The 21710-nt window shown below is 52.1% G+C and overlaps 3 protein-coding genes across 7 annotated transcripts in view; 2 read left to right on the plus strand and 1 right to left on the minus strand.

The window, feature by feature from the left end:
• Window positions 1-1162, plus strand: part of PLS3 (plastin 3) — a 50063-nt gene extending 48901 nt beyond the window's left edge. For both annotated transcript variants that reach the window (XM_066640266.1, XM_066640267.1), the window contains exons 16-17: window positions 11-135; window positions 911-1162. In XM_066640266.1, coding sequence (XP_066496363.1) covers window positions 11-135; window positions 911-1043 — 258 coding nt within the window. In that variant the 3' untranslated portion in view covers window positions 1044-1162. The remainder of the gene's footprint in view (window positions 1-10; window positions 136-910) is intronic.
• Window positions 1163-4515: 3353 nt separating this feature from the next.
• On the minus strand, window positions 4516-6358 carry LOC136663267 (nyctalopin-like). The gene has a single exon (XM_066640268.1). It carries the CDS (start codon window positions 6280-6282, stop codon window positions 5008-5010), a length of 1275 nt encoding a protein of 424 aa, XP_066496365.1. The 5' UTR covers window positions 6283-6358; the 3' UTR covers window positions 4516-5007.
• On the plus strand, window positions 4720-20756 carry AGTR2 (angiotensin II receptor type 2). Of its 4 annotated transcripts, none has more exons than XM_066640269.1 (2): window positions 4720-5061; window positions 18409-20756. In XM_066640269.1, exon 2 carries the CDS (start codon window positions 18470-18472, stop codon window positions 19616-19618), a length of 1149 nt encoding a protein of 382 aa, XP_066496366.1. In that variant the 5' UTR covers window positions 4720-5061; window positions 18409-18469; the 3' UTR covers window positions 19619-20756. The 4 variants fall into 4 exon arrangements, with proteins under 4 accessions (XP_066496366.1, XP_066496368.1, XP_066496369.1 ...); XM_066640271.1 differs by lacking the exon at window positions 4720-5061 and adding an exon at window positions 5071-5250; XM_066640272.1 differs by lacking the exon at window positions 4720-5061 and adding an exon at window positions 5721-5934.
• The last annotated feature ends 954 nt before the right edge of the window (window positions 20757-21710 follow it).

Genomic DNA, 21710 nt, shown 5'->3' on the forward strand with positions numbered 1-21710 from the left:
CTCCCTCTAGGACAAGACTATCAGCAGCAGTTTGGCAGTCGTGGATTTAATTGATGCCATTCAACCTGGTTGTATAAATTATGACCTTGTGAAGACTGGAGATCTCTCAGAAGAAGACAAACACAGCAATGCCAAGTGAGCCTCCCTGCTTCTGTTGATATTGCGTGGGGGGGGGGAGGGAGGGAGCGAGGAAGTGTGGTGGAGAGGTGTGTGTTTTTCCCCCCATTTTATCAAAGTTGAATTTGAGCTGACCCAGTGAAGTGTCTTAAGTCTGCCTTTCTCTCCAGCCTGTGGGCTTTCCAGAGGCACCTGGTGAGACACTGTGGGTAGTGGGGGTCTGGCCTGGATGGACCCTTGTGGCCTGATTTAGCCAGGTCTCTCTTTTGGACAGTGGATTCTGAATGCTTGGCCCATGGCACAGTTAATTTGTGGAGTTTCGCTTCCCCAAGATGCAAGGACAACCACCGGTTTGGATGGCTTTAAAAGGGCATGAGACACACTCTGTGCCTACTAGTTGTGGCAGTGACAAGAAGCCTCCATGTTCCATGGCAGTGTACCTACTGCTGGAGAGCAATAGCTGGGCAGGGCTACGTTGCTTCATCTCATGCCTGGAGGTGACCTCACATTGGCTGTTCTGGAAAGGTGGATGGTGGGCTGGGGTGGAGCTTTGGTCTGATCCAGCAGGGTCCTTATATTCTTAACTGGACCTGGAGCATACAGGGTCATGTCCCACACTGACATTTGCCCTGTCCTAAATTGCAGCTTTGAGAGTCGAGACACAGATACTTGGGGCTCTAAATCAGGGCCCCAGATCCAGCATGCCCAGATAGTTGCCATGTCTCTTTTTTGCTTTGACTGCTCAGGAAAACCAGATATGAAAGCTTTGACTATCCCCTTGCTTTGTACACAGGTATGCTGTGTCCATGGCTAGAAGAATCGGAGCCCGTGTCTACGCTCTCCCAGAAGACCTGGTAGAGGTGAAACCCAAGATGGTCATGACAGTGTTTGCCTGCCTGATGGGCCGAGGAATGAAGAGGGTTTAAGAGCAGGCCGCAGACCAAGGCACCCGGTCGTCTCCCTCCCACCCCAGTCTGTGTCTTGCAAGATGAGCTGTGTCCAGACTGAAATGCTGTTGGCTTAACGAACTGCTGACGTGTGTGTGTGTGTTCTTAAAGAAGGACTCTCTGTTTTGCTTTGCAAGGTGAAAATGCTTGAGAATTCTCCAGGAGGGAAGCCTTAAACAACCAAACCACTCAGCCTCCCAGGAATTAAAAGGGTTTGTCTACTCAAGTGCCCAGGGAAGTGGCTTCCCAGAGCAGGCTGCCGGCACAGCGACTGGCCCGTTGCTCCCCCAAATGCCCAGTTCTTTGGCAGACTGCCAGAGGTGGTTGGCGTTGGTCTTAATAGTGACACATCTCGCTCTTCCGTCTTCTTAAACAAGCCTTGTTTTTAATTTTGCGGCTGGTGATCCATGCGTGTGACTGGCTGAGTTTTCATTGAACTTGCTGTAACCTCATTTGTTGCAAAGGCAGCAACCAGAGCTGCGGGTATTCTATGCATTTTTCATTTTAGAAAAAAGACTCATCACCTCCATGTTCTGGCTAAGATGATCTGAATTTTGCATTCTGTACACAAGTGATGCAAACGGGTGGATGTTGGAGAATTATGGTGGGCATCGCCTGCTCTGCAAGTTTAGAGGACTTTGCATCACTTGACACTGCATAATTCAGGCATGGGGTGGGAGGGAGAAGCCATACAGGCCCCCCCACATCCCATTGCGAGGGAAACCATGCTGTTCTCCTTCAACTGCCTTTATCCACACACTTTTCATGCATATCTTCGGGGCCTTAACTGTTGTTGTCTGTGTAGTTGTCCTCTTATTTTTTTCTTTTTTGAAAGCTTTGATTCTCAGGAAGCTCTGTTACATGCCCAGTACCGCAGGCTGTGCTTTATTTTCTGTGCTCCCTGAGGAATTGCAGCCCCCCCCCCCATGCAGCTCTTGCAACCTTTTGAAGGTAGGGTGAGGTGGGTGGAAACGGTACTTCCAAAGACGAGTCTTCCGGCAGTATTCGGCATACATGGTGCTGCTTTTTTTCCTTCCTGTACAACCAAAACTATTTTTTATCCCCTTTCCAAGACCAACGTGCATAGCATGTTTATTTTTGCTAGTGTTCTTTTTATACAAAGTTTTTCCCCCCATGAGAAGCACCACCTTTGAAAGCTTCTCTGTTGCCAATGGCGTGATTAAATCCGGATAACCAAAATGGGTGCATTTTTTTAATACTGTCATCTTGGTTCTGTTGTACTTGCCTAGACCACTTTTTTCCCCTCCCAGAATCTGCATGAGAAACTCCTTAACTTTTTAAAGAAATATTTAAGATGCTGTTAGATGTATGTTAAAACTGGGGCTGGGGGGGTGGGGGGCTGAATCAATGGGACCAGGGTCAATTCCACAAAATAGCAGGGACCAGTAACTTGAAGAGCGGAATGTGCCGAGATCTAAGAAACTATTTTTTTATAAATAAAAAGGAAACCTTGTCACCAAAGAGAAAAAAGGCATTTTATCCATAGGAGCAAACCTACTCCAGCTTAGGCGAGCTGTTAGCTGGTCCTCAAGGTCCTACCGCGATCCTTCGCTACTCAAAGCAATGTAATAATATTGGTGGCAAAGCAATAGATGAAATAAACTCATTTAAATACAGGCCCATCTGGTTTCTGTCGGCAAACTCATCACAATCTCTCTGGGGTGAGTCCTGGGTTCAGATCCCGACATAGCTGATGAGCAGCTTCAGTCCTGCCTCCAATCCCATATGGAATATGGGGAAGGCTACAGTTGGCCAAGATTTCTGTAAGGCTTGTTTTCAATCATATGTGTTATCTTTCATATGCGAACTCACTGTCTGCAAATCTGGGTATCCATGAGGGGCAGAATTGCTCCCTACCTGTCGTTACGCACAGACCCCTTAAAAATGGCTGGCAGAAGCCACTGGCCATCATTAAGGGGTCTGCACTGGTCACAGGCTCCATTCTGAAGGTCCCTGCAGCCTCAAGAAGGTCTCTCTGGCATTCAGAGACCTTCTTCCTGCTGCACTCTGCTGGCTTCCTGAGGGTCTCCACTGGATTCTTCTGATGGCAGGTAAGGTACCCCTTCCCCCTTAGGAATAGTCCTTGCACCGAACCCCATTAATCCCATAGTATCAGTCGTTCATTAGCTGCAAATTCACTAACTGCTAGGGCTTCCAAGAACCCGACCCTAGTGGACAAGAAGAACTGACTGTGTATGAAAAGTTGGAATCTCTTTGGAATGTGTTATCAGAAGGTGATGCTCAGAATGAGGGGCTGGAGTTTGATGTCAAGAGAGGGCGTGAATATAAGAACAGCCCCGCTGGATCAGGCCATAGGCCCATCTAGTCCAGCTTCCTGTATCTCACAGCAGCCCACCAAATGCCCCAAGGAGCACACCAGATCACAAGAGACCTGCAAGGCTTCCTGGGAATTGTAGTTAAGAACATAAGAACAGCCCCACTGGATCAGGCCATAGGCCCATCTAGTCCACCTTGCTGTATCTCTCACAGTGGCCCACCAAATGCCCAGGGAGCACACCAGATAACAAGAGACCTGCATCCTGGTGCCCTCCCTTGCATCTGGCATTCTGACGTAGCCCATTTCTAAAATCAGGAGGTTGTACATGCACATCATGGCTTGTACCCCGTAATGGATTTTTCCTCCAGAAACATGTCCAGTCCCCTTTTAAAGGCGTCCAGGCCTGTGGCAAAGAGTTCCACAGACCAACCACATACTGAGTAAAGAAGTCTTGTCAGCACTGACAAGAAGGACTGAGCAGGACGTCTCTTCTCTGAAGCCTTGGAGAGTCATTGCCAGTCACTACATCAACAGCAGTGATGTGTGGTCAGGTGAATGGCTGGAGAGGCACTTGCAGTCTGGAGGCTACTCAGAAGCTGCAGGGCAAGTGCACAAGCACAGGCGAGTCTGAGCTCTGGCAGCTGCAAGCTCTAGTCTCTAGTCTAGCGTAGTGTAGAGGCACATGCCTGTTAGTGTCTAGAGAGAGACTAGAGCTGTGGCAGATGAGAGCTCAGCTTCCCCTGTGGTTGCACAGTCACTCAGAAATGCAGTGTGATTGCACACACACTCCGCCCAGTTTCTGAGTTGTTGCGTAATCACAGGGGAGGCTGACTTCTTGCCACAGCTCCAGTCTCATGACAACAGCCCTCCCTCCCCCCATGATTGCGCAACCCCTCAGAAAATCATAGGGGACATGGAGGCTATTTCCTTGGCATGTGACCAGTGAAGCTCTGCCTTCTCTGACCACACATGTCCCTGATCACCAGTAGCGAGCTGGGTGAGCCAGTGGTCTCCCTTGATCAAAGGCAGCACTCTCTGCCCCTCCCATGCCAGGCTGCTGCTTTTGGAAGAAGAGAATGTTGCCATGTCTCAGGCCTGCCAGAGAATCTGCAACTTGGCCTTGGATTCAGGGAAAGGCCAGTGGGGGGGGGGGGGTGTGTGTGAGGATTGAGCTGTCAACACAGAGAAAACTAAATTCCTCAGTTGTTCATTTCTGGCTGTTGACATTGGAGGTGGTTGTTGCTGTTGGACCCCCCTCCGTGCCTTATCGCTGTTTCTTTTTTTGGATGGCATGTGCAGGAACTGAGTTATCTTGGCTGCTGAATGTGTATGGGGAGGAGGTCGGGTTCCCTGGCAGAACCAAGACTTGCAGCCAATCCAAACTGACTTTCCAGCACCAACAGGGCACATGCTGCATCCTGCAATTGGGGGGGGGGCAGTCACGGAGGCCTCCTCAGGGTACAGGGATGTTTGTGCCCTCATCTCAGAGCTGCGTTGGTGCTGGAAAATAGGCTTGGATTGGGCTGTTCGCTGGCTGACGACAGAGTTCATGAGCAGCTGCAGCGTATACAGAAGAAGAAGCCCGTCCCTTTTTTAATAGCCGCCTTGCAGCAAACCAAAGAACTGTTTTCCAACTGCAGCTGGTCACCCAAGCAAAGAAGGGGCAGCGAGGAGGCAGCCCCACCAGACCAACAGGAGGCAAAGCCCTTTCTCCAGAGCAAGCAGGGGGCAGGAAGCATTGCTTGGGTGCAGTCCGTTGCAGGCCTCCTCTGGCACAAGCCCTGGTGCCGGGGAGCAGCTGGACGAGGCGTCCTGGGCAAGGAGCGTGAGCAGCGACTGGTTGCGCACGGCGGGGATGGCGCAGTGCATGCCCTCTATCACGCCTCGGTAGGTCAGGATCCAGGCGGCGAACCACAGCATGCCACAGTCACACTGCCAGGGGTTGTGGGACAAGAAGACGTACCTCAGCTTGGGCAGCTCTGTGAGCAGGTGGCCCGAGAGGCGGCTCAGGTTGTTCCTGTTCAAGTGCAAGAAGCTCAGCTCCTGGAGGTGTGAGAAGGCAGAGCCCGCGATGGACCAGATCTGGTTGTTGTTCAGGTAGAGCTTCCTCAAGCTGTGCAGGCTGTTCAAGGAGCAGTTGATCTGGGTGAGCTGGTTGGCCTCCAGGTGCATGGTCCTGAGCTGGGTCAAGCTACTGAAAAGCTGATTAGGCAAATCGGAGAGGCGGTTGTGCCCTAAATTTAACATGCTCAGCCTGTCCAGTTGGAGGAAGGCTTCCTGCTGGATGGTCCAGAGGCGGTTCTTGCGGAGGTTCAAGTCCGTCAGGGCCCTCATGTCTTTCAGGGAATCTTTGCCAAGAGCTTCGATGTGGTTCTTCTCCAGGGAGAGCCGCGTGAGGCTGGTCAAGCTCCGGAAGGCTTGGGGGACGTGGCGCATGTTGTTGGCGGTCAGGTCGAGTGCCTCCAGGGAGCGCAGGTGGGAGAACACCATGGGGTGGATCTCAAAGAGGTTGCAGTGGGACAGATCCAAACTGATCAGGTTCTCCAAGCCCAGGAAGGTGTTGGCGTGAAGGTAGGTCAGCCTGGGGTTCCTGCTGAGATACAAGACCCTCAGGTTGCAGAGGGACTTGAAAGCCCCCGGGTAGAGGAAGGTCAGGTTGTTGCGATCCAACCAGAGGCTGTTCAGGAAGGTCAAGTTGCTGAAGGCGTCGGCAGTCAGGAGGCGCAGGAAGTTATTGGACAGGCTCAGGGAGACTGTGGAGGCTGCGATTTCCTTGGGCAGGCTTCTGAGTCCAGCTCTGTTACAGTAAATAGTGGCGTCGGGAGAACATTTACACATGGGAGGGCACACCGTGGCGCCTGTGCCCGGGCTGTGCCTCAGCGCACCACCGAGGACAGCAAGGAGAAGCACGCAGAGCATGTCCCGGCATGGGCCAAAAAGCTGCGCAGCTCTGTCCAAGAGAAACGGGACAGCACCGTAGGCAGCCCTGGTGGGAGTGAAGGAGCCCGGAGGAGATTAAGCCGTCCACAGGCCGGCCAGCAGGGATCAAGTTCTTAGTCAAATGAGAGCTAATGTGGTGCCTGTGTTTTGTGAGGCTGGGGCAGCTTCTGGGCCACAAGCAGTGGGGAGGGTAGTGCAGCTGCAAAAGCAAGGCAAGAGGTGGGAAAGGAGGGTGCGTGTCACGGAGGTCCCCAAAGCCTTTAGAGCCGGGCACCCTCTCCTTCCCCCAAAGCGACAGCCGCCCCTGCCCTTCCTTCCATCCTAATCCCTGTTTCAGCCGAGTGCTTACCTGCTCTCAAGCAACTCCCACAGCCTGACTTGAACTCTGGCTCAGCCTGCTGGTGGCAGCTTCATGCGCCTTAAGCCTGGATTTGCTGCGTAGGCGGCAGGAGGGGGGCAGCTTCAGGAGCAACAGTGAGGACTGTGGGACCAGTGGCGTAGCCAGTGGGGGTGCAAAGCACCACAGCGGGCAAGTGGCCCCTCTCCCTCCCCTTCAGAGCCATTCCGAGTGCTGGGAGCAAAAGGGAGGCATAAACACAATGGCTCCAAAGGGGAGAAAGAAGGGCGAGAGCTTTTGCTCTGGCTATGCCACTGCTGGGAACCTTCCTCTTCCTCCAGCCTGTGCCTTCACCTGCTATTGACCCAGTGGTGTTCCCCCCCATCCCAGCTCTGTTATGGGAAGTTAAGCCACTGAGCGACAGAGAGAAACATTTGGGTGACAGGGATGAAAATAGTGGGTGGAGGAGGGGTCAGTACCCCCCCCTTTTTTTTTTGCATTAAATCAGACCCCACCCCCTGGTTCCCACCTGCTGATGTGAACCCAGATCTGTGCCACACCCTTGAGAGCAAACAGCTCCTGGAGGACTTTAATTTGGCACTAATTCTGCAAGACTTGGCTCAGATTTGCAGTTATTTGCAGACTTGGCTCATTTGCATCTTGTGCATCTGCATTCATGTTCCAAACAGAACTGTGGTTTTGAGGAAGACACCAGAAGACTCCTGCTCGCTCCTAAAGGCCCTCTTAGTTTAGCATCCTGCTTCCCCCAAGGCCTGGGGGGCAGGGCACAAAGGCAACAGTTCTCCCTTAGTCTTACCCCCACTGAAATCCAAAGGTAGACTGCCTTGGAATTAGATGCTCTATTTATGTGTCATGGCAAATAGCTGCTGTGAAGTCTGTTCACCATGACTTTGCCAGTACAGTACTCATGGGCTCCTTCTTGTTAACCCTAAGTTGCTCCCCAAGCCCCCAGGCTCCTGTTTTGGGCTATGAAGTGGAGGACAGAGTGGCAGGTAGAACAAGCTGCTCTATCTGCCCCCCTCCTCTGCAGATAGACACAGTCCCCATATTTCACTGTCTGTACAAACTTTGTACCTAGTCCTGGAACAGGTGTAGGTTGGTTGGTCGACTGCCCACTTGCTTGGCTTCCTTCCAAACTCTGCAATGTGCTTAGCCTAGGGCAGTTCTGATGATCACAGGGAGACTCAGGAGCTAGGCTTGCATCACACCATGAAAGAACACAGAGGTGGGCATGAGGACAGGCTGCGAGGGAGGGAGGGAGGGGACAGGTGACAGTGGTGTGATCATCACATGAATGGCATTGATAGAGCTTTGCGGGCTGCAGCCATCTCTGCAGTGGGTGACCTGGCCCCTTGCTTGCCTAGGGTTGAGGTCTGGGTGCAGTAGGATCAGTTCTGCAGTCTGGTTCCCAGCAGTAAAGGGGGCCCATTGCTCCAGGAGAGAGCATCTCCTGGGATGCAGAGAAGGTCCCACTTCCAAGCCCTGATAGTATCTCCGAGTAGAGTCAAATTCTTGCACGAATCCCTGAAGAGCAGTCTTGACAATGCTGACCTAATGGTCTGATGCAGGAATGTAGAAAGCTGCTTCACGCACCCTCCCTCATAAATCAGTGAAGTACTGCCAAAAGCCCAACAAGCTCCACAGGGGTGGCTTAGTGAATCTCATTAAAATCTTGTGAATTTTTGACCTGGGGGGGGGGGAAGCTGAGCTGGCTCACCTACCCACACAAGCAACTTATTAAAGTATTGCCCAAACACAATCTCTGCACAGATTCGGATGGGCCTGAGGTCTGTTCATTCCTGCAAAGAGGTCAAACAGTCGCCCTCACTCTGAGAGCAGTTGCGTCCGGCCGTGTGGGCTCCAACAAATCTCCAGCGGGCCAGAGGCTAATTAGAGACTGGGGACTCCCTGAGGGCCGCATTGAGAGGCCTTGAGGGCCGCATGTGGCCCCAGGGCCGGGGTTTGGGCACCCCTGTGACCTAGGGTGAACGGTCCACTCTTCTTGCTGGCTGCATTCCTCCAGTGTATCTATATCCACCCCCTTTCTCTAGAGGACACTCTGCTCCCTGCACTCCAAGAATTCCACTCCACTTTTGCCTGCAGCAGGAGTGAAATGAGCTAAATTTAGCACAGATTCTAGAACTGTTCAAAATTTATTATGTTTCATTCTGATTTAGTTAGCCACTAAGGTCCAAAATGTCAAATTTATTTTTGTTTACGGGATTTTGGATGAGCAGCAAATCCACTTACAAGTTCAGAAACTAGGAATAAAATGCTCAGAACTGCCAACCAGTCCTCTATAACATTTAGCACTGGGACCCACTTTTTAGAATGAGAATCTATCGGGACCCACCAGAAGTGGTGTCATGATGGGAAGTGACATCATCAGGCAGGAAAAATTTTTAACTAGGCTGCAATCCTAGGCTGCAATCCTACCCACACTTACCCAGGAGTAAGTTCCATTGACTATCATTGTTAAAAGATTATACATAGTAGCTTGTTAAAAGTACAGGTCTGTAACATTTCCCCAAAAGCAGTCACATGCCATGGGACCATCAAGTCTAATATATTAAAAATAAAATATTGAAATGAATGGGGACCCAGCTGAAATTGGCTTGGGTCCCAACCCACAGTTTGAGAAACAGCTGTTTGGTTTAAGGGATTCTGGGTAAGTGGTAAATCCACTTACAAGTTCAGGGACTAGGAATAAAACGCTCAGAACTGCCAACCAGTCCTCTTTAGCAAGCCCTCTGCATGTGTATGTGGCAGATAAAACTGGAAGGAGAAAACCAGGAGGCTTTTCCAGGACAAACTGCTTTGTTGCAGGTCAGTTTCAGTAGACAGTGAACCAGACTGCCTCTGACATTTAGTCCAGCCCAGCCTGGCAGAATCGGCCTCTTTGCCGTCAGGAAGGAAACGCGGCAGTCCCCCGACAGCTGTACAGATGTAAACATGTTCCAATGACCTACATATTGCTCACTGAGGTCTTCAGGGTCTGGTAAATCTGACTTTTTCCCCCCAGCTCCCTAACAGTGAACTTGCAAATATGCTTTTGGCATCTGGATCCCACATGCAGGACTTGGCATGTCAGGGTATTTTTGAGCTCAAGGGTGCGATTTGGCAGTCTTGCTGGAACATTTTGAAATATTGCATTCTTTGGAATAATCTGTGGAAGAGAAATCGCACGGGTTGGGTGACCTCCCTGCTGGTGGCTGGAACTCCCTCCCTTCAAGTGTATTCTCTTAAGTTAGTGAAGGGCAGAAGAAGTTGGATCTCCAAACTGCATTGTAATTGAGGGTTAAGAACATAAGAAACATCCCCACTGGATCAGGCCATAGGCCCATCTAGTCCAGCTTCCTGTATCTCACAGCGGCCCACCAAATGCCCCAGGGAGCACACCAAATAACAAGAGACCTCATCCTGGTGCCCTCCCTTGCATCTGACATAGCCCATTTCTAAAATCAGGAGGTTGCACATACACATCATGGCTTGTAACCCATAATGGGTTTTTCCTCCAGAAACTTGTCCAATCCCCTTTTAAAGGCATCCAGGCCAGGTGCCATCACCACATCCTGCGGCAAGGAGTTCCACAGATCAACCGCATGCTGAGTAAAGAAATATTTTCTTTTGTCTGTCCTAACCCGCCCAACACTCAATTTTAGTGGATGTCCCCTGGTTCTGGTATTATGTGAGAGTGTAAAGAGCATCTCCCTATCCACTCTGTCCATCCCCTGCATAATTTTGTATGTCTCAATCATGTCCCCCCTCAGGCATCTCTTTTCTAGGCTGAAGAGGCCTAAACACCGTAGCCTTTCCTCAAAAGGAAGGTGCCCCAGCCCCGTAATCCAGTAAAAAGAGGGTTTTCTGAAAAGTCATGATTGAGCAACGTCTTTGAGCAAAACGGTACGTTTGGTTCTTCTGCCAGGCAGTTTTGTCCCTTTTTGGAAATGGAGACAATTCCCCCTCCTGACTCTGTCCCTCAAGCTCCTGGCATCTGAGCAAGTATGTCATGAAAGTGGCCCCTCCCACTCGCCCTTGGAGCCATTTTGGGCAGCGATGGCAACACACACGTTGTCATTGCTGCCCAGAAATGCTGTGACCACAAGTGGGAGGGCCGCTTACACAGCGCATTGCAGCACCTGCAATACTTACTGTGGTGCTGCCCCCTTGTAGCTGCGCTACTGCATTTTGCTTCCCAGTTTGAGTTGTTTACAGAAGCCTGTCATTTGCCAAAGTAAAGATAAGCAATGAGTCTCAGAGCACCTTAAAAAGAACCACGTTATCTGGATCCGCAGGGCATGCTATCCTCAGGTGGGAGGGAGCCGTATCGCACAATCTGTGTGTTGGGACCAAATTTCCCCATTTCTCTTGGGGCTGCCCTGGCTGCAGTAGCATAGCTACGGCGGGGGGGGGCTATGTTTTGCAGGGTGCACTAAGTTTTGCAGGGTGCTTCACCTTGGTGTACAAACTTTGCAGGGTGCCTCACAGCACTGTGCAAGCAGCCCCTCCACTCAGGGCCATTCCAGTTGTTAGAGCTAAACAGAGGCGTACACCCAGAAGGCCCCTCTGGAACACCTCCAGAAGGTGTATGCCTCCGTATTGCTCTAGAATGGCTCTGAAGGGGAGAGGCTGCTTGCACAGCATGGTGAGATGCCCTGCGGAACTTAGTGCTTTGCCCTCCCTGTAGCAACGCTACTGCCTGGTTGTGTTTCAGGGCTCAATTTGTGGTGCTCTTTCTTACCTTGAAAGCCCTACATGATTGGGACCCTGGAGACTCAAAGGACAAACTTCCTCCTTAAGTGTGTGCCTGGCCTTGTGCGTTCCCCGTTCAACAGCTCAGGCAAGTCCTTTGCCAAGTGAGATGCAGTAGCCACCTGCAAGGAGCTCAACCTCCTTGGCATTAGTGTTGTTTTGTCCCCATCCTTGTGCCCCTTCAGGAGCCAAGTGAGAATTCTGCTGTTTGGGAAGAGCCAAGGGCCTGCTGCACGTGGTCCTGGGTTCAGTCCTGAGTAACACCTTCAGGTAGCGCTGGACACCCTTTTTGTCTGCAGTTTTGCCAGGCAGCATCAACACTACTGACCCCACTGGCCCAACGGACTGACTCTGCAGAAAGCAGCTCTCTGTTCCAAGGTGGCATTTGTGTTGGCAGCTGTCCAATTTCATGACTGTTCTGCTGAGTTAGCTGCAAAAGGCTTTAGGTGCCCTTGTGGTTCTGTTTTTCCAGTAAATAAATAACTGCACCTGAATTCAAAGAGGATTGTAGAAAATGGTGAGTGGCACAACTCAAAGACCCTGAAACACAAGGGGCGGCATCTTGTCTGTGACATTTCTATGCAGTTCCTACATGTGTACAAGATTAAAACATCTTATAATAAATGAATATATAGAATCCCCCCCCCCTACAGAAAAAAAATGATTTATTCTTGTGGTAACTTAAAAGCATGAGAACAGGATTGCTCCAATAATTAGATCTCATCATTTTGAAAAAGGAATGCCCTATTTTTAACTCCATTTCACAGTGTTGGGGGGGTGAGTGGGGGGGGGAGGAAGAGGCAGCATATAATGTACTGAAAACATTTCCTGCTGCCACCCTTGGAAGGCAAATGTGTTCAAAAACTCTGTTGATGCTGACAGTCCAACATCCCACCCTGGCCTCCTGGAGAAGAAATGCTCCATGCTGCTCTCGGGTTCTCAGTGCGGATGGGAGGAGTTTTCTCCCTGACTGCAAAAACTCGTGCTGGTCCCAGCGCACAGGAAGCATTCTGGGGCACACAGAAAGCTGGGAGGGCATTCCCGCTGGATCGTGCCCCTTGGAGGAAAGGTGGCCTTTGATGCTGGGGAGACCCAAGCCAGAAAGGTGGTTGGCATCATTCCCAATATGTAGGAGAAGCCACATTGTTAGAGCGTGCAAATGGCCCTGCCATGTGTTATCTGTTTGGACCTCTGTTTCCCTTTGAACAGAACGGCCCCCCCCCCCCCCCGTGCAAGATCAATGCAAATTCCACACATTCATCATCCCTGCTGGGAGAACAAGAATCAACAAGAAATTGGCCTGATGCCCTCATCATTTCCCCATTAATCCTCCACTGCTTGGACTCCCTGCTGTGTTCGTTCTATCTCTCTCTCACCCTTCCAGTAACCAGTTGCCCCTTGCACAACTTCCTGCATGCTTTTGTTGATAAATGTATCCAGCTCCCCCAACTAATTGAGTAAAAAAGTGATTTTTTCAAGTAGTGCCTCTCCTCTTATATTTAGCAGTGGGAGGGGATCTGAGCCTCTTATGAGGAAGAGCCTTATATTATGAGGAAAGGCTACGGCGTTTGGGCCTCTTCAGCCTAGAAAAGAGACGCCTGAGGGGGGACATGATTGAGACATACAAAATTATGCAGGGGATGGACAGAGTGGATAGGGAGATGCTCTTTACACTCTCACATAACACCAGAACCAGGGGACATCCACTAAAATTGAGTGTTGGGAGAGTTAGAACAGACAAAAGAAAATATTTCTTTACTCAGCGTGTGGTTGGTCTGTGGAACTCCTTGCCACAGGATGTGGTGATGGCGACTGGCCTGGATGCCTTTAAAAGGGGATTGGACAAGTTTCTGAAGGAAAAATCCATTACGGGGTACAAGCCAAGATGTTTATGCGCAACCTCCTGATTATAGAAATGGGCTATGTCAGAATGCCAAATGCAAGGGAGGGCACCAGGATGAGGTCTCTTGTTGTCTGGTGTGCTCCCTGGGGCATTTGGTGGGCCGCTGTGAGATACAGGAAGCTGAACTAGATGGGCCTATGGCCTGATCCAGTGGGGCTGTTCTTATGAGCCAACTTTTTCAGAGCTGATGACCAGCCTCAATGCAGCCTTGATGTTAGTTAACAAATATTCTCTTGCTTCAATGAGGCCTCCGTGACTGCCCCACCACCGCAGGATGCAGTGCATGCCCCATTGGCATAGCTGCATCAATGCTGCAAAGTTGGATAGGGTTGGGCCAGCCTCACAGGTCCTCTTCACCACAGCGTCTTTTCTGGTGTCTCTTCTGCATCTTTTTAGACCAATGTTTCTCAGGCTGTGGGTTGGGACCCACTAGGTGGGTCATGAGTCAATTTCAGGAGGGTTCCCATTCATTTCAATATTTTATTTTTTAGTATACTAGACTTGATGCCAACATGGTATGTGACTACATTTGGAGGTGGGGGAATCTGTACTTTTAACAGGCTACAATGCATTTGCTTTTAACAATAATAGTCAGTGGGGCATACTCCTGGGTAAACGTGGGTAGGATTGCAGCCTGGGATTGTTAAAAAATTTTCCTGCTTGATGATGTTAGTTCCAGCCATGACATCACTACCAGGTTAATGACATCAGTTCCAGTGGGTCCCAATGTATTATAATTCTAAAAAGTGGGTCCTGGGTTAAAACGTTTGAGAACCACTGTAGACTGTGGGCACAATCCTAACCAGGTCTTCTTAGAAGTAAGTCCTAGAAGTAAGAAGTAAGTCCTATTTTGTTCAATGGGGCTTACTCTCTGGAAAGTGTGGTTAGGATTGCAGCCTGTAAGCCCTTTTGGGGCAGGGAGCCATTCAGTTATTTTGGTTTTCTCTTTAAACCACTAACGGTACCATCCTAACCCCTTCTGCCAGTGCTTTCCAGCAAGGGCATAGCGGTGCCAATGGGACGTGTGCCTCATCCTGCATTTGGGTGTCACTCACTGTGTTGGCTGAGTGAAGATTTTGCCCTAGGTCTCCTCTGAAGTAAGTCATATTGCATTCAATGGGACTTGTTCCCAGGTAAGTGTGTAGAGTACATAGGATTGTAGCCCAAGTGTGTTGGCATCCTTCAGTCTTGGAAGACTGGTAATCGCACTCTGAATGGTGGTTCTGGAACAGAGTGTCCTCTCCAGTGCGCGAGGCCTGGGTAAAGTAGATGAAGTCCTCCTCAAAGGAAGGGAATGTTTGTTCCCTGACCTTGGAGCTGCATTGCCCTTAGGTCAGTGCTGGAAAGCACCGACATAAGGGGTTAGGATTGTGCCCTTAGTGAACTTTGTTGTTGAAAAGCAGCAGACCATCATCATCATCTAGGCCAGTGTTCTTCAAGCTTGGGCTTGGGATCCCAATGGGGTTGTGAAGCCTCAGTTGTGGGGTTGTCCCAGTCCCAGTCCCAGTCCTGCTCAGGTTCTTAGCAATTGTGCTGAAATAGCTTTCACCAGTGCCTGGCTTCAGGGGCACTTTTTTGCTCTCTCTAATAAGAATATTTGGTGACAGTGAACAGTGCTGGGAGGGCGTTAATGGGGGGGTGAGGAGTGGGCGTCAGTGGGAGTAGGCAGTTAAGGTCATGGGAGGGGGGATAGCCAGTGAGGTCCTCAGTCTCATATTTTATTTATTTCTATAGTGGGGTTGTGGCACAAGAAAGGTGGAAGACCCGTGGCCGAGAGCACCACCAGGACAAGGGGGAGGCCCCCCTTCAGGAACCAGGGGAGGGGGTCCCAGTCCCACGCAATGGTGCTCAAAGAGCTTTCACTAGTGCCAGGCTTCAGGGTCACTGTTTTTCTCTCTGTAATCAGAATAGTGGGATACAGTCAAAGTCAAAATTGTTTATTGTATTAGCTAAAAGCCATCACAATAGAATAAGATAAGATAAAATATACGGATCCAGGTATACATCAAATACAAACCTTGATAAAATGAGGTCAAAATCAAGCACAAAGGCACCTACACCCATCGTATTAGGGAATCTCCTTTACAATCTACTGCTGTTTCCCCCAAGTAGCTGGCACAAATAGTTCTGGCAGCTTTGGCAAACAATGCCCCACAATAAGTGACGGATGGGTCACAATCAGAAAGCAACCAGCACACTTTCCTTAGTGTGTTCTCCCCTTGGAGGGTAGCCAATATAGGCTCCAAAAATCTTACCCTGGGGTTTCGATAAAGCTGGCAATGAAGCTGGTAATGTGCAGTAGCCTCCATCTGTCCTGCTCCACAAATACAAAGCCTCAGACGCCTGGGAATGGACGGAGTGGGATACAGTGAACAGGGCTGTGAGGGCATTAAGGGGGTGGCCGGGGTTGGAGGGCAGGATCCTGGGGGGGGGAATGAAAGGGGGCTCTCCAGACTCCCATTCCCACATTGGTTGACTGACGGGGTCCTGGCATGGAAAAGGTTGAAGACCACTGATGTGGGGGGGGCGCCCCCCCAGACCGAGACCCCCCCAGGCGCCCCCATCACGGGTCTCGCTCTGCAGCTGGGAGCGCCAGAGAGACGCCGCGGGGCCAACGCCAGGCGGGGAGGGGGCTCCGGGTCCTCCGCCCTCCGCTGGGAGGGCTGGCACTGGCCGGGGCGAGGCTGCCTCCTCCAGGCGTCCACTCGGAGCCCGGCAGCCGCGCCGTCCAGGAGGCTGCGCGCACCTTCGGGGCTGAGCGGGCCACTCGCTGCCCAGTCCGCACCGAGTGCAGGGGGCGCCTGCCTGGGGGGCCGTGGCGGAGGAGACCCCCCCACCCTGGTGCGCTGCCGAGGTAAGCCCGCTCGCCTGCCCTTCCCCTTCGCAGCCTCGCGCCCGCCCCCCCCCCACGACGAACGCCCCCTCGGCGCGCTTTTGCGTGGAGACCACCGAAAGCTGCCCAGCATGGGGGGGGGGAGAAGGCTGCTGGGATGCGGACTCGCCAGTCGAGTCACGGCCTGGGACTGCCGTCTGACCCAGCGGCGTAGCTAGAGGGGGGGCGAAGCCCTGAGTTTTGCAGGGCGCCTCACCCCGGGGTGCTTCAGCGGCCGGAATGGCTCCAAGGGAGGAAGGGGCTGCTTGCCTGGCACGCTGAGGTGCCCTGCAAGACTTGCACGTCGAGGTGGGGCGCCCTGCCAAACTTAGTGCTGCGCCCCCCTCTAGCTATGCTACTGGGTCTCACCACCTCTGTGTGTGGCCAGTCCCCCCCCCCCCCCGACAGCGGGCCCGGCTGGCTTTCGTGCCTTTGCGTGGAGTTTGCAAACTGCCAGGGCCATCAAGGCTGTGAACCTCCAAAGGATTGGGGGGTCCCATCCTTGTGGAGGAGCTGCTCTCAGATCAAGTCTAGGAAACTCTGAGCCGCTGGTGGTAGTGATGATTTGGTGGAGCTTCCATGTTCCGAGGCAGTGCGCACCACCGAGTGCTGGGATGTGCCTTTGTCTCCATACCACCGTCCCACTTAGGAGCTTTTTGAAGGCATCTGGGTGACTCTGCAAGGTGCTGGACTAGATAGACCCCCCCCCCCAGTCTGATCCAGCAGCAGAAGGATGTGTAGCCCAGAGGAGAGCCTTCCCAGGCAAGTATCGCTGTCTCTGCTTCTCACAAAGCTCAACCAAGTGGCCACCAAGGCCGAGCTTGGCATGAACAGCACTTCTCAGACCCTCCTTTCTCATTCAAGGGGTTCCACTCGTCATCGCATATCCTTGCCAGGTTGCACAGAGAACTGGAGGAATTAAGCCCCTGACTGAACAGAGCAACAGCCAAGGGGGTCCTTTCGCATTTGCTCAGTTAATTCTTGGCCTTCCTTTCCACTGGAATTATAAATTCCTTTTCACATGAACAAAAGGTACAGCGATAAATGTTAGCTGCGCAGGTGATCCTCACGGCACATCGTGAAGCTTGCACTTTCAGCCAGAGAAAAGTTGGAGCAGGAGTTGGAGCTGGCTTGGTTAAATCTCATGCCTCACTTTGGAGCCTGAGACAGGGTCTAATCTCTCTCCCCTCCCCCCACCCCCAGGGGGGGGATGAGGTCTGATGTGGGGCTTCCATGATTGCAGCCTTCACATCTTTTTCTTTTTAGGGGAGACTCCTTCCATGTGGGGCCCCTACGTAGGCATGAGGGGGTCTAACCCCTCACCCTGTATCAGTGTCTGATTAAAATGCTATTTACAGAGCCCCAACTGCTATGAACAGCAGAAGTGAACAATGAATGGGCATTTTGTGTCCATAAGTTTTCTCCTTTGCAGTTGTTGTTGGCATCCTTCAGTCTCAGAAGACTATGGTGTCACGCTCTGAATGGTGGTTCTGGAACAGAGTGTCCTCTCCAGTGCGCGAAGCCTGGGTAAAGTAGGTATGGAAGATAGGCTGTTACCCATGCAGCAAATCCCCCCTCTCCACGTCGCTGAAATGGTCCAATGGAAAGGCAGAGGCCAATACGGTTGGTTCCAGCGGCGTCGCAGGAGTTGCCAGAACGTGACTGTGTTCAGCCGTGAACTGCCTCAGGGACTCCGGCTCCGGATTTTGCCTCGAGGTTGACTCCTGAAGCCTTTTCCATGAATGGATGTAGCCACAAGGCAGTGGAAGTTTGGGGTCAGAGTTTTCCTTCTCTCAGATGAGCTGCCTTCCCAGGCTGACGAGTCCCATCTACCTGGTGGCTGTTTAGTCGCCTCTTACGACAAGTACAGCCAAACTGAGGGCCTATTCTTATCCCCAGCCCCCAGGGGAAATTCTTATTTCCCCAGGCCTATTCTTATCTCCAGCCCCCTTTGCAGTGACCAGTCGCGAAGTCACTATGGGACTTAGGGCCAAGGTATAGGGGGGAAAGTGTCAGCCCCCTTCCCCAGCACTTTGGCCCGACCCCAGATCCCTCTACCCACAATTCCACATTGAAAGGAAAAACAACAACATTCAGAGCCCCAAATATGGAGTTCCCACATCGCGTCTAGTTTTGCCCTCAGTGGCTCCCATCAGTGTACTTAAGAAACCAAGAATGGGCTTCATCGGGCAGCTCATCGTTTTAATGTTTCTCTTGCAGATGTTGAGTGTGATGTGAGAGGCCCCCCTCCTGGAGGTCCCTTTGCCTGCCTGCTGCCAACATGCACCCCAGCAACGCCTCAGCGGCTGTCGCCACAGAGTGGGCACTGCAAGGCCTCTCCTCGCCCCCGAGCAGCAGTCCCAGCACAGAGGCCGACCTCTGCTCCGTCAGCCTCTCCGGTTCCCAGATCAAGCTCATCCCAGTGCTCTACTGCGTCCTCTTTGTCCTGGGCCTGGTGGGGAACAGCCTGGTGATCATCGTGCTGTGGCAGCAGAGGAGCCTGAAGAACGTGCCCACTGTCTACATCCTCAACCTGGCTGTGGTGGACCTGCTGGCCCTGGCCACGCTCCCGCTCTGGGCGGTCTACTACGCCTACGGGTACAACTGGCTCTTTGGCTCCACCATGTGCAAAGTCTCGAGCTCGGTCCTGTCGCTGACCACCTTTGCCAGCATCTTCTTCATCACCTGCATGAGCTTGAACCGCCACCAGGCCATCCTCCACCCCTTCCAGTCTCAGCAAGGGACGCTGCAGAGGGCTTTTGCCACTGTGTTGCTGGTCTGGGGATTCGCCACCCTGACCTCCTTGCCCACCTTCTACTTTCGCGATACCCGAGACATCCCAAACCTGAACGTGACCGCCTGCGTCATGGCCTTCCCGGCTGAGACGTACTCCAGGTGGTCAGCTGGAATGGCCCTGATGAAGAGCACCGTGGGCTTCCTGATCCCCCTGGCCATCATAGTCACGTGCTACATCCGGATTGGGGTGCACTTGTTGCGGGCCCAGAGATTTGGGAGGAACAGGCAGCAAACAGACCGTGTGCTGAAGCTGGTTGCGGCAGTCGTGGTGGCCTTCCTGTCCTGCTGGCTCCCCTTCCATGTCCTGACCTTTCTGGACGCCCTGGTCTCGCTGGAGGTGATCAGGGACTGCTGGGTCACCTCCGTCATTGACGAAGCTCTGCCGTTTGGGCTCTTAATGGGGTTCACTAACAACTGCATCAACCCCTTATTGTACTATTTCATTGGCAGTCAGTTCCAGGAGAAGCTGCAGCGTTTGTTTAAGCTACGGCTCTATCAGTTCAAGAACACAAGGCAGAGCCTCTGCTCGGTCAAGACCAGCTTCTTCCAAGATGCTGAGACCCCAGTGGATGATGTGGCTCAAGGAGAAGAAGCTGTTGAAAGTTCACAGACCCACTCCCTGTGGGTTCCCTGAGCGGCAGCATCTGGAAGCTGTTAGGATCTCTCTCTCTCTCTCTCTCTCTGCTCACCAATAAACAACTGAGGACCCAAACCTATCCAGTTTTCTAGTGCTGGTGCAACTGTGCCAGTGGGGCATGTGGGGGGGGGGCTGTCACAGAGGCCTTCAAAAGGTAAGGGAATTTTGTTACCTTGGGGCTACATTGTGGCTGCACCAGTGCTGGAAAGCTGGATAGGGTTGGGCCCTGAGTCACATTACAAAACTCAGTGGCTTTTTGTGCTTAAGAGATTCTCGCTGTCTGTAATACATTCAGGGGAAAAGAATGGGCTCCAAAAAGCACACATTTGCACAACCATTTCCACACAGCTAAACCCCAGCATGGCCTTATGTTTTTAATGTGCTACAGCTTCCTCTCTGGGACAACTTGGGAGTGACACATCACAGAAATATAAGACAAAAGAGATACCTGATCACAGTTCAACTCTGTGGAAACCCTTTGCTGCCGCCCTCTTTGATGTGCTCCGTTTCCCACGCCGACACCCCCATGGCAGTGTCTACACTGGAGATTTAAAGACATGGGGGCGGGTTCCCATAGGAATGATCAGGGCTGCTCTGGGACTATATGTGCATGCAGGTATATGGCCTTCCCTCAACATGTGCCTTTGTGGGTCTTTGGCCATTGATTGAGGTGCTTGTGGTGTACTGGCAGGCAACAGAAGGGGGACCGGGAGGGGCTTTGTGCTGAGAAATGCTGAACAAGGTGGTGTTTATGGAGGGAAGCGACACAGCTGTGAAGGTTGGGAAAAATAGGGCCAGAATGTGAATGACTCGTTGCCTATTTGTGCTTCAGTTGAGGTGCTTCTCTTCCCTGTGTTCAGTGCTCCTGTTCAGGGCCACAGTGACCCTGAGGCCTGGGCCCTGAGATCCAACACCCTGGTCCTGTTGGACTGGTGTGTGTTGGCAACCTTCAGTCTCGAAAGACTCTGGTATCGCGCTCTGAATGGTGGTTCCAGCACAGCGTCTAGTGTGGCTGAAAAGGCCGATTCGGGAGTGACAGTCCCTTCCACGCTGGGAGCAAGTACAGTCTGTCCCTGGCCTGTCTCCCTGGCTATGGGCCTTCTTTCTTTGCCTCTTAGCCTCAGACTGTTGGCCAAGTGTCTCTTCAAACTGGGAAAGGCCATGTTGCACAGCCTGCCTCCAAGCAGGCTGCTCAGAGGCCAGGGTTTCCCACTTGTTGAGGTCCACTCCTAAGGCCTTCAGATCCCTCTTGCAGATGTCCTTGTATCGCAGCTGTGGTCTGCCTGTAGGGCGCTTTCCTTGCACGAGTTCTCCATAGAGGAGATCCTTTGGGATCATGACCGAGCCAACGCAGGCGTCTCTGTTTCAGCTGTGAATACATGCTAGGGATTCCAGCACGTTCCAGGACTGTGTTGTTTGGAACTTTGTCCTGCCAGGTGATGCTGAGGATGCGTCGGAGGTAGCGCATGTGGAAACGATGGGGAAAAACTCTGGATTGGTTTCAGAGCCCCCCCCCCCTTTTTCCCAGCAAAAAGAAGGAAGGAAGGCAGGGAGCTGTGCCAGTCATCTTCAGAGGATGCTTTTCAAGGGCAACTTGTCTGGATGGCCACATGCTCCTTCCAGGCTCAGAGGGGCCTCAGGATCACAGGGAGCAAGGGGTAGGAAGGGCTTGCCTCTTCCTCCTGATTCTGGCCTTTCCAGAGGCAATGGGGGGGGGCATCGTGGAAAACAGGATGTGGGACTAGACAGCCCCCATTTTAGCAGGGCTCATCTGGTGTCCTGGTGGCTGACAGCAGCTCTCTGGGAGTTTAGGCAGGAGCTGCTCCGCTTCCTCCCTGATGAGGATTGAACCCGGAGGCCAAGCAGGGGGAGTAAAGCCCCCTCCCCAATATTCAGGGATCAGGTGGTAAGTAAGAACTCAGCAGTGCTCAGGCCAGAACGGGCTTGTCGTCCAAGTTCAGCCTTTGCAGATTTGCATCCAAAGCCGAACTGAGAGGCCTCACTGAAGAATGATGTGGTCACCAGAAGAGAACCCTGCCAAGCAGCTGTGCGAATGCAGTTGGTCTTTTCACTGCTCTTCAAGAATGCA

The sequence above is a fragment of the Tiliqua scincoides genome, chromosome 12, assembly GCF_035046505.1.
Source record: "Tiliqua scincoides isolate rTilSci1 chromosome 12, rTilSci1.hap2, whole genome shotgun sequence".
In the NCBI taxonomy this organism is placed as follows: Eukaryota; Metazoa; Chordata; class Lepidosauria; order Squamata; family Scincidae; genus Tiliqua; species Tiliqua scincoides.